The following is a 12,729-nucleotide window of genomic DNA, read 5'->3' on the forward strand; positions in this document are numbered from 1 at the left end:
GCGGGGCCAGGGCGCGGCGCGGCGCGGCGAGGCTGAGCCGGGGTCAGGGCGAGGGGAGCTGCGGGTCGCTGGCGGTGTGGCTGCTGGCTGGCTGGCGCTGGGAGGCAGCTCGCCTGTGGTCAGTGCCGTGCAGCTAAGCCAGCCCCCGGCTCACATTACACACTCCTGTATTTATAACCTCGGCGAGCCGCTTCCCCCTCGGCGCACTCGCGCGGGACCACCTCCTTTCTGCCGGCGGCGAGCACCGCGCCCGCTTGTCCGACCGTCCGAGCGAGGCCACGGCCGGGGCCAGCTGCGCTCAGGAGACCTGGATTACATCTGAGCGGGCCGCCGCCGCTTACTTTGGGGGTGGCTGGGAGGAGCGCGGCGGAGCGAGGCGCCTCTTCTTGACCCGCGGCGGGGCTTCTTTCGCCGCCGCCGCCGCCGCAGCAGCAGGAGCGGGGCGGCCGCGCGGAGCCTTGTTGCATGCTATGGATCACACGCTCTTCGGCTGCCTGCGCAGCCCTCACCATGCCCCCGGCCAGGGCTTGCACCCCTTCTCGCAGTCCGCGCTCGCCCTGCACGGCCGCTCCGATCACATGTCCTACCCGGAGCTCTCCGCTTCGTCCTCCTCTTGCATCATAGCGGGATACCCCAACGAGGAGGGCATGTTCGGCAGCCAGCATCACAGGGGGCACCACCACCACCACCACCACCACCACCAGCAGCCGCAGCAGCAGCACCAGTCTTTGCAGACGAACTGGCACATTCCGCAGATGGCTTCCCCGCCGCCGCCGCCGCCTCCCCCGCCGCCCTCCGCCTCGGCCAGACACAGCCTGTGCCTGCAGCCCGACTCGGGAGGACCCCCGGAGCTGGGCAGCAGCCCCCCGGGACTGTGCTCGAACTCATCTAGCTTGGGGAGCAGCACCCCGACGGGGGCGCCGTGCGCGCCGGGGGATTATGGCAGGCAGGCGCTGTCCCCGGTGGAAACCGAGAAGCGGGCGGGCAAGCGTAAAAGCGACAGCTCAGGTAAACGCGCCTCTCGCGCTCTTCTTCTCTCCGGGAGAGGGTGACGAGTGCTCGGGTGGGGAGGGAAGCGGAAAGAAGCCCGGGCTGGGCGGGCCGGGCTGCTTCCGAAGAAGCTGATCTTGTGGGTGTCTCTGTGCCTTTGGTGTGTTCAGGCCCTTCGTGGGAGACGCTGGGCGTCCGAGCGCTTGACGGCTCGTCGCCTTTTAGTGGTGGGGACCTTGTATCACGGGCAGCGAGCTGCAGGGGCCATGTGATGGACCGTGACATCACTTGTCCAGACTTTCCTACCGTCCAGAAGGGAAACTGCTTTTGGAGTCTGGATTAGTGTGGGTATTTCTGACACTTGGATTTCCCTTCCGTCTTCCTTTTCAAGCTTCCCTCTGATCAGAGAGGCACTTGGAAGAAGTTCCATCAGCAGTCAAAGAGCCAGTCCAATTTCTGTTTAGGACTGCCTAATGTATTTTTGAACCGTTGCTCAATTGGAGATACGTTCTAACTGTATGAGAAGTTTGTATTAATTATTATATTTCCGTTAGTTTTATAGATTAATCCTCTGCCTACTTACTTAGGAGTAAACTCCATTGAATTCAGTGGGACTTCTGAGTAATACATCTACAGAATTGCCCTGTAAGACAGGTTATACAAATATGTGAACAGTTTTATATTTAAAAAGAGATAATGGAAGAAAAGGATCCCTGCCCCTGAAAAGCATATAAATTAATCTGTTACACGTGTGTGTTGCTCATGTGTAATACTGTGTAATGCATATAGATGTGAAATAACATACAGCTCTCTATATATCATCTTCAGGTAGGGAAGATGTAAACTCGTATGTATACTATTTAAATGCTTATTATAAAATCCATTATTTATACTCTACATGGGTGTGGATACAGTGTACAAAACATATTTTGAAAGAAATAGATGTGAATTCCAAATTCTGATCAAGTAAATAACACAAGTGTAAACTAATTTAAGTGTAAAATTGTCCAATGACACTTGAACTCTTAAGACTGATGTACATTCAATCACTTTTAGTTCCTTGGCATTCTGGTGTGAAACACATTTATACAAAAGTTCAATTCCCTTCAAAGTTTATGGTACCATTATTTTCCCTATAATTTTGGAGGTAAATTTGAGATGTGTATTTCAGCTATATTGCAGATATTTTGGAACAAAATAGATGCTTTTGTAAAAGAATTTAAATGTGCTGCCAAAATTCCAAGTAGCCATATAAACATATGAAAGATGTTGGTCCCATAATAAAACTGCTAAAGATGCACACATACATGCAAGAGGAAGGTAAATGAAGCTGCTTAGAAAGAGAAAGCAACAGGATGTTCTAGATACTACTAAAAAAATTACAGATGAAGCAATTACCTTGTTTCACATCAAATATATATTTTTAAATAGTAGAAAATTACTTTACTTTCCATATTGTCTATGTTCTGAGTCAATTATGTCAGGAAACCTGAATGTTTCTAGTGGTTTGTTCCCAGTGATTTACAAAAAAATATATGGTTTTGCCTATTTGAAAACACAGTAAATTGATATACTCTATGATTAATTAAGCTGTTTTTATCATATGATATGTGTGAACAAAGTGTTTGTTAATTATTATTTTTAGGGGAAATAATGTTATTCCGCAGAGGAGTAAGTATAGTAAATCTGTACAATGTAGAATGTGAAGAAAAGTGCGGCATAACAGTTCCAGAGATGTATTAATCTCCTTTTAAATATTAATCTCCTTTAACTTTTTTTTTTGAAGCTCAGAAACTTTAAATATTTAAAAGTGAATTACAGTGAGTTTGTAATCCACAACTTAATTCACCAGAGAAAAACACAATTCTAAACGCATCCATAGGGACATGGCTCCTGTTGTTTTTCAGATAACAGCCAAACACCCATATTTTATAAACATTACCTAGAAGAAGCAATTTAGTGTAAATGACATCCCAGTAATCTGTACAAGATTGGGTTATTAATCTTGTTGGCATAAGTGGATCTAAATTCTATTAAATGCAGATTGTTCACATTTTCAGTCCTTATTATATAAAATATTTACTTCAGGGGAGGCTACTGTATGGTTCTGAACAGTATATTTAATACTAGTGTAACAATAGATAGCAAAACTCAATTTTAAGTCACCAGTGCCATACTTTTGCACATGCCAAATGCAGGATTTTATTAAAATATGTAAGTTATATATGTTTTGTTTTCCTGTTCAAATTACTATATTTTTGACATAATTTAAATAAAAGAATGGGAGATCAGTTTCCCATGGAAATAGCGAGTAGGCTTTAAAGTACTATTTCATTTCCTCTGAAACTTATATACCTGTGTATTGATACGTACCTACACATATGTCTATCACACTTCTGCTTTAGCAATTTGTATGGTCCATGGGGTCATGAAGAGTTGGACATAACTTAATGATTGAACAACAACAACAACAACAACAACAACATATAAAGAAATTTGAAAAATGTCCAGGGTTCAAAACCATGAGAATTATGAACTAGACTACTTGAGTACCCCCAAAGAAATCAGCAGAGAATTTCACAAAAGTATGATTGAGACTTCACAGTGGTCCTGACAATGAACAATTATAAGTAGTGTTCCTCATCTGGCATAATTGTTGTAGAAATCTGTGGGCCTACTTGCATTCGAAAGACAGTGAATTGTAGCAATAAATAACAACAAAAATGAGTTTGTGTTTTTTAATGAGTTGCGATTTGTAATGAGTTGTGGTTTGTAAGTCATAGCTTACGAACTAGGTAGGACAGACATTTGCAGATAGATGAACAAATTAAATTTTTGCCCTTGTTCTGTACTGCCTTTCAACAGGTTAAGAGGACTTCTTTATGTATGACTGACTGCAGCAGAATCACAGGGAAACTGTCATCTGTTTCCAACACGATCTGTGTATGATATCACGATGGGAAATACAGTCATCAAAACTAGCAGACAACTGCTGACAGTTCCTCCATGTGTCTGCAGTAGCTCTCTCTAGTTAGTATCTCTCACTTACAAAGTATATCCACTTTTTGTAGGGTAACCTAGCATGAGAAAAACAACCACTGTTAAACAATGAAACTTCTTTCTTTTTAAATGATCAGTAGTGCCCATCATGACACTTCTTTTACATCAAAAACTCTGAATTCCAAAATAGTACTAAGTATTTGTATTATTACAATCTTGACATATGTTGCAAACAAGTTTAAATCTGGTAAAGTTAATTCACCAATTAGTGTGGTTTCTGGTGATAATGATGTCCAGATAGAAGATTTTTTTCTTTTTAGTATTCACATTCCTAAATATTTGCTATTTCATGCAACATGAATCCTTACCTAATTATCTTCTTGAGCTTTTTATCTGCTACCATCTTTATTTCATTGGTAATGAAACTATAGTTTATGACTACAGAGGAGCACAAGCAGTTAACTGTCTCAGAGCTCTTACAGTGGATAACACTCCATTCTGAACATTTTGTAAGGCTGCAAGGCCTATTGAATTCAGTGGATCTTGCATCCATGTAATGAGATGGAGATTAAAAAATCAAATTATTTTGTAGCATTTTGAATTAATAATGAGTGCATATTTAAGAGTCTGCATTTTGACTTTTTGTGGTTAATTTTTTTAAAAAACATTCCAAGAAGCTGTGTAACTGAATAGCCACATACACTGCTCTTAGCATTCATATTTACTATTGAGAGTGAAATTAGCCACATACAAACTGTTGAATGCTGAGGCTACTGCAAGTTATGCTGAGAAGGGATAATGCATCTTATATAGATGTAGAAATTCATCTTTAAATTCATATTAAATATATTAATTCCAAAAGTTAATAGATGACAAAAAGGAAGTTTAGTTTGTATTTAAAGTGGACTTATAAAATATACTTTACATATGAAGAGTTTTAGTGATAGGTTTCTTATACTTTGATGCTAGACTTTTCTAACTTCTTAATTAATACACTGTCTTTGTAGTTTCCATTGGTATCATTAGGATTTGTCACCCAGAACACACATTTAGGAAGGGCTTCTGTTATTTATTTTTGTTTTAAATCATGAAGTTGAAACTATTTTGAAATCCTGAGTTCCAACATAAATTGCTTCTTGGTATCCTGATCTTAAAAGGCTATAATCTAACACAAAGATAGACTTGTTAAAAACCCACTGAAATCAATGAGTTATACTTTTGTAATAATGTCTAAGAAATGCTTTTGCAGAATCTTCCTTCATTGAACTTGAGGTTACATTAGGGTCCTGCACAAATCAGCTCCCATAAATCAGGGGCTGTCCAGCAGTAGTATTTGATGGATTACTTTGTAAATATTTGGTGTATATTCCAAGAAACTCCTTTTTAAAAAACATATACATTCACCAGTGTACTTATTAAAAATATCATTTCTGAGAAAATGATTTGATAGTGTGTGTTAATTGAATGCATTCATCACTTTTAATTACTTCTGATTACTCTTCAAAACATTTCAATAAGAAAAATGATCCGTATATATATTCAAAAGGAACAGTGGAACTGATTCAACAAAGTTCTTAAGCCTTTCAGCATACTGCTAGGACACAAGTAAAATGTATTTGCTATGAATTGTTTTCCTGGACAGAGTTAATTTATTATCAAAATATTATTTATCATAAATAGAAATGTCAATTCATATAGGCCAGATCCAAAAAGCTACTTTAAGTGCATCCAATAGGTACAAATTCAAAAAACAATGCAACTAGGTCGCATGGGGACTTTGGGTTTATATTTTGCAAACAGCAACTCCCCATGCCACATGGCAAATCATTTTTTAAACTAAGGGGACTTTTAAAAGAGGTGTGTGTGTATTTTTTAATATGGCAAGTGTGTGTGTATGTGGGTACCTGTTGTTGAAAGGGGGAAGGGAGGAATCCCACAAGGCATTTCTAAGCCATTCAGGCACACCTAAATTAGCCCTTTGGATCCTGGCCAAAGTGTTGGGTGTGTCCAGCAGTATTTTTTCCTTTTCTCCTTGAACAGCAGACTCCCATGCCATTTTCAAGCTGCTTTTGAAAGCCTCCCCAGATTAAAAAGCAGTTTTCTGTGTGGCCTTGGGAGCTGATTTTCAACATACATAAACTCAAAGCTTCCTACTTGCACGGTTCTTTGGATCCTGGCCCATAGATCCACTAAAAAGAGAGACACATGCCTTACTGCATATTGGAGTTAGTTTGCATGCTCTAAACTGATCTGACAATATTATATGTAGTGGGATATGTCTTGATTAGGACTGAAACTTTGGTTTAATCAGTAGATTAATCAGTTTACTATTTAGGGCTTGGGGAATGCTGGGAGCTGTAGGACCTTTTTCTGTATAAAATGCATAGAATTGCACCCTTAGGCAATTACAGATGTACTTCAAAGGAATTAAATCTAACCCACATGAACAGATCCACATTAGGCAGAGTGAAGTAGCCTTCTCAGGCAGCTGATTTTAGGTGTCATGAAAAAGCATGATTTACTTTATTTACTTTATTACTGCTGTTGTATTTTTACTGTCAGGGAGGAAGAAAGGCACTTGTGGGGTTTTCTGTCTCAGGTGCCAAAATAACTTGATCAGCTTTGGGTACTGTGCACCCAGGTGGGCATAATTTGTTGTTCCACCTCAGTAACCTAAATGTCTTGGGCTGGGCCTGCTAACCAAATCCTAAACTCATGCCATGAAAATAAATCCTACTAATTTAACAGGATATATTTCCAGTGGCTTCCATTATATGCAGGTGCTCTGTTATGGACATGGAACTCTAATACATGCAAGGGCTTTCCCATTTAGTACTTGGGAAATATACTAAGTGTACATGGGAAGTGTACTAATACTGTACCATTTAGTACAGCTCAGTGGGTGCAATCTCATGTGTGGAGCTCCTGAGACGCTGCACTGAATGAGAAAACTGCATACCTTCTCAAATCTCGTGTGCGTATCCAAATTCCCAGAAACCTCTGGATTAGGCTGGGTGTGTTTAGAATTGGTGTAGTCGTATGTGAGCCAAAACACATTAACTTGTAAGTATTTTGTCCTGAAATCCATGAACTGTACTTCTAATTAAATATACTTATAATTGAAGTACCCGGCATCAGCTAATACTTTTAGCATTCTTAATATGAAAAGTATGAAAAAATGCATTTTAATATGTTTCTAAATAAGACATTTATAGTATATTTTCTAATAGTGTTCACAAATACTGTGATTACACATTTTTTAGAATTAGTGTACCAGTTACACTCAGGCTTGTAATTACGGTCGCACTCTTATGCACACATACATTGTCTTTCAGCACTGTTGGAAGTACTTCTGGGTAAATATGCATATGATTATGCTGTATGACTGATAATATTTGCTATGTGCTAGTAGATATTTTAGAGAGAAACTTTAGGCATGCACTAGAGCTTGCATGAGCTCAGATTTTTGTTTTTTGTTTTTTAATTCCAAGCAGTAGACATCCATGCCCCATGTACATTGAACTGTGGATTAAGAAACACAATTCCAAAGCACGCACAGAACTAACATTTCTCTTTCTCCATAAAACTGGGTTTGCTTCCACTATCCTGATGCTAAACACATTTACTTGGAAATAAGCACCATTTTGTTTTAGAAAAGGAGAATATATCTTTAAAGCAAAAATAATAAAATGAGTATCTATAACCTTGAACATGCCTGGCTGAGTATAAAGTGTTTTTAAAAATAAGATAGGATGTTGCAGCCAGCAGCATTAGCCCTGGTGAGCCCTGGCCTACCTACGCTGACTGAGGTACTGATGTCAGGTCTGTTTGCCACTCCCCCTCCCCATTACCTGCTGCTCTTTGGGTGGTCATTTGGGGGCCTTCTGCGCTGCAGGGTCTTGGTCTTCAGTCCCGAGGTCCAGCCCGAGCTGCACCACTTCAAACAAAGGCTACTAGGATGTTGCCTTGAGCAAACCAACTGACATGAGTGAGATTTGCACAGCAATCAGAGAACGGATCCGCAAAAGCAGTTGGTGTTGCAGTGACAGGGAGGGTGGGTCTGCTCCTCCCCAGTGGCTATGCACAGGCTACTAGTCTTCTGAACTGTCATCATGAACAGGTACTTTAAAAAGGCACCATTAATTATTTGCAAGTCTACCGGATAAAAATACCAGATTCTGGATTTATTGTACACATAGAATTAAAAATATGTTTGATTTAGCTCTTAATCATAATCCATTTGAAACTGATGTACATTGCAATCCTATACATGCCTACTCAGAAGTAATACCCACTGAATTCAAACTTACTCTAAAGTAAGTGGGTATAGGATTGAAGCCCTAACCATTTGAAAGTTAGAAAAACCCTGACATTTCAAAAGAGGTTAGGTTGGCTTTCAATTAGGAACTAAGTTGTGAGACCCAGGGACATATCTGTGGATGGGGTGGGTTATAAAAATGTGGAAAACATATAATAGGTCTTTCTTCTGCAAGAAAACTCAGTCTTGATTAGCACGTTCATTTAGATGCAAGTCCCATTTTCTTACTTCCAAGTAATCGAACTTAGGTTTGCAGCCTTGGGTGCAGATGGGTTTCAACAATGGATGGATAACTGGCAGGAGTTAAGGTGAACCAGAAGAATAACTATGGAGAGCTTTTGTAGCACTTATTTTATTTACTGATGTGACAGAAGAACTTTTTTTTTAAATGTGCTAGCAATTATGTAGGGGCAACAGCACAAAGACAATTCCTTTAAATCAGAAGTATAATATTTGTGTATTCCTAATGAATCTATATAACACAATAACCCATGAGCCGGGCCACAGAACAGGGCCTGTCCCTCTCTGCTATCGTTCAGTCTTTCATCACAGGAGTGGCATTTACTTAAGTTTCGGGGAACTTGCAGATAGAAACTCTTTATAATAGATGAGCAATAGCAAGAAGCTCCAGATATGTGAATTGGTTTAAGAAGGGCTGCAATCCCACACCCACTTAGCCAGGAATAAGTCCCATTGAATTGTGTAAATGTGCCTGTCATTAAGGAAGCAGAAACAGATTCTATACTACTCCTGTAGTCATGATGGTGCTATAATTTCAGTAGGGTGGCCATGTGCCCTCTTTTACGGAGTGCAGTTCTCTGTTTGAAGGGCTTTCAGAGGACTGCCCTCCATTTTGAAGGCGTCCTCTGGTTGAAGGTCTGTCCAGTCCATGTCCAGTTTAAAGATAAAGACCCATAAGAACTGTTAGTCCCTGGACAGTAGACTGAGCAAGCACACAAGTCACCTGGCCACTAGAGTGAGATGCATTTCTATTTAAATTATAGTAATTATTTCTACATATGCATCTACACATATAATTAACATATGAAATTTTAAAATACTGTGTACTTCCAATGAGACACTAATGAAGTCCCCCAAGATGGGCCAGTCTAAAATAGTCTTGGCATGAGCATCCTTACGGGAATATAATATCCTGGTTTTCATGAATAATGAGATTGAAAATATTCATTGTCAGAAGCAGTGAGTGAGAGTGTTCTCCTTATGTTCTGTCATTCTCAAAAACATCAAGAATATGCTTTTGCATGAGACTGGAGACATGACCTATGATGCATGGCCCATGTTTCCAACTAACTCATAAAAACTAAAGCCTGGTTTGCATGTCACAATGACTTAAGGATTTTTTTAAAAAAACTCTGGGTTGTTGTGAACAAGCAAGCACTTAGCAGGAGGGGATAAACAACCCAGGTAGACTTTGTCTTTGGGTTGTTTAGCTTTGTGTTCAAACTGGGAACCCTGGGTTGTTGGGAAAAGGTAACTCCGAGTTGGACCCCAGAGTTAAATCCTGAGTTTCAACTCTGGGTTGTCTCTCCCCCAATAAATCACAGCTCCTGTGCATCCCTGGGTTGTTTAACACCTTCCACTTGCAGAGGGAGTGATTGGGTGGTGGGAGCCAGCTTGTTCTCAGTCATTCACTATAATCCAGGGTTAAAAAACAACTCTGAGTTATTGTGACATGTGAACTGGGCATAAATCTTCCTAATCCAGAAAATTGGTACTAGTGTATTTTCTTATGACACTCATGAAATATTATGTTCTGTAATATACTAAAGAAGCTGTTTCAGAAAGAGTTTGTCTCATATGTAGTCGGGGTTTTCCATATATATAGCTATCTTGGAAACCTCTACTTAAGTCCTGATTCATATGTTCCCAGACTGGCCTGGGAGCCATTTCCTCATGGTCCAGTCTCATACTACTTCAGGAGTGTCTGTGGGTTCTTTTTCCATGCCCCAGAGGTGATGCTGCCATGTGGCTGATTCTTGTGGTTGATACAGTTGATTAACCCTTGTGGTATCCCTTTTACAGTCTTTACTAGAGCTTAATGAAATCAGGCTAGGAAGAAGGAGCTGCCCATTCCTCCAACAAGATATACCTTTGTCATGTACATGTAGGAATTTACTGCATTAAATTCCATAGTTGCATATTAACCTCTGTTAAGTTTGTATCTGGGCATGGGCAAGTCTGCCTCCATTACTAAGAACCCAGACTGCATTTAGCTGTTGTTTGCTGACAGACTAGCAAATCATGCAAATAACTATTTGTCCTACTAGGACAAGCTAACATACAAATAAAACAAAATACCAAATATAAAAAATGTTTATACAAACACATTTTGTAAAGCAAAACACAAGAAATAGAATAAACAAAACACTAAATTAACAGCAAAAACACACACAAACCAATTCAATATCAACTGGTTCTACATGCCTTCCTAAAAAGCTAAGTTTTCACCTGACACCTGAAGGCATACAGTGTTGGGGCTAGGCTGACCTCATTGTGGATGGTATTCCATAAAGTTGGTACCATTGGTGAAAGAACTTCAGTCTAGAAAGTCACCCAGATCTGAACTTCAGATGTTGAGCAGAGCACATTTCATTTATTCATTTTATGTATTACATGAAATGATATATGGAGGGGGAGAAGAAGGATCTGCTCAGCTTTAGGGTGCATTGTTAGGGTAATATCTATGTAAGAGCTTTCAATGGGAGAACCATTTCATTCTCTCTGACATAATATTATTCCTCCTGCATCACTTTGTATCCTCGGACTAGTTCCCAGACAAGATTTTCTATAACCATCTAGCTAGGACTGTTGTTTACTTATCTTCTGTCTGAAATGATCTGCTTTCTGCAAAAAAGACGCTGAAGAACTTTGATTTCTAATTGCTCTTTGCTATTGGTCTCTTGTAACCACGTAAGCTATGAACACCTGGTTATGTCACCTAGGAACATAAGGACATAAAATAACATTTTACTTTTTATTTCTTTGATTCCAGTTTTGTGTATGTTAAAAGTAACCACAACCTCATACTTAAATAAACCTGTGCGTTATAATCTGAGACGAGTGATTCTTATAGTTTAATTCACCATATATACCTTTGTCTTTTGGGCCAAGTTAATAAGAAAAAGTGCAATAACCTTTTGGATGGTTAGAGACTGGAGTATGGCAGAGTTATAGCTCAGTGGTAACCCACTTTGATTTCTAAACTGCTGTGTTTATTCATAGACTTAAGTCCTACTGCTTTATCATTCATGTAGGTGAGATGGAGGAACTACCACTGAGTGTGTATTAGGGATGGATGGACCTGTCAATTTTGGTCTCACCAAGATTGTTGGGGGGGTTTAGGTCATGCTCATTCTGTCTCATTTCTGCATCTGCTTTTGTTAAAAAAACACCCTATGGAAATCTGTATGCATTTTTCATAATGCATGCATTTTTGTGCACATTTTTAAACGTATGTACTTTGGGGTGAATGCACCCATTGACTAAAGCATGTTTGTGTTTGGAAATGAATGCATTTTTCTTTGTGCATTTTTGAAATGTGGACATATTGTCAAACACGTTTTGATTTGGTCTGCACAATGCATCACAAGCTTGGAAATGTTAAGATTTCTGACCACAACTTGCGTGCAGGTCCACGTCTGGGTCTGGCTAGTGCAAATTGGATAAATCCATTTAAAAAAAAAAATCTTGACCCATCAAATTTCTCACACATTCCCAGTATTATGGTGGGTTTACTCACAGCAAAAAAAAAACAAACAGGTTTACCTAGGCTGTTTCAAGATAGAGGGCTCTTAGTGCTAATAGTCAAAAGGCATTGTACAGCTGTTCCATCTTTTTTTCCTTAACGGATTTTTTTCTGGCAAGAAAAATGACAGAAATCGTGGAAAAACATGGGAAGATTACAAATTGAAGATGACATTGTTTAGACCCCCAATAAAATTCTGTTAATGAGGCACTGTGATTGAGCAATAAAAACCTCATCTGGAACCACCTCTAGACCCCTATCTAGTCAAATATATAATGCAACCTCCTTTATTCTGCATCCTCCTTCTGATGATTCAAACAACTTGGAGATCTTGGATACCAAATACTAAGATTGCTCTGTATAAGTAAAAAGTACAAAGGAAAACTGGATAGGTGACATACATTCTTATATGAAATAAAACATGATGTGAATTAAAGTATTTTTCCATCTATTTATACAATGTTTCTGACTGTTAAAATAAAGAACTATCCATGCGTGCAAATGAAGAACACTGGAAATTCTGGAATGATAGGAATAGTATGACAAAATTTAAATAGGTTGATTAATCAATGTATTGTGATTGTATATTTTTCTTGGATAAGGAAACATTTGGCTTTGTAGTTAGGAGTATTTTCTTTCAGTACTTGGGCAGGCT

General features: G+C 39.5%; 1 protein-coding gene across 1 annotated transcript in view; it reads left to right on the plus strand.

The window, feature by feature from the left end:
- The first annotated feature begins 200 nt into the window (after positions 1–200).
- Positions 201–12,729, plus strand: part of MEOX2 (mesenchyme homeobox 2) — an 89,158-nt gene continuing 76,629 nt past the window's right edge. Inside the window, exon 1 of the mRNA XM_084860454.1 lies at positions 201–1,008. Coding sequence (XP_084716580.1) covers positions 471–1,008 — 538 coding nt within the window. The 5' untranslated portion in view covers positions 201–470. The remainder of the gene's footprint in view (positions 1,009–12,729) is intronic.

The sequence above is a fragment of the Heloderma suspectum genome, chromosome 5, assembly GCF_057233095.1.
Source record: "Heloderma suspectum isolate Gila_16-S chromosome 5, 16-S_ref, whole genome shotgun sequence".
NCBI classification, from domain to species: Eukaryota; Metazoa; Chordata; class Lepidosauria; order Squamata; family Helodermatidae; genus Heloderma; species Heloderma suspectum.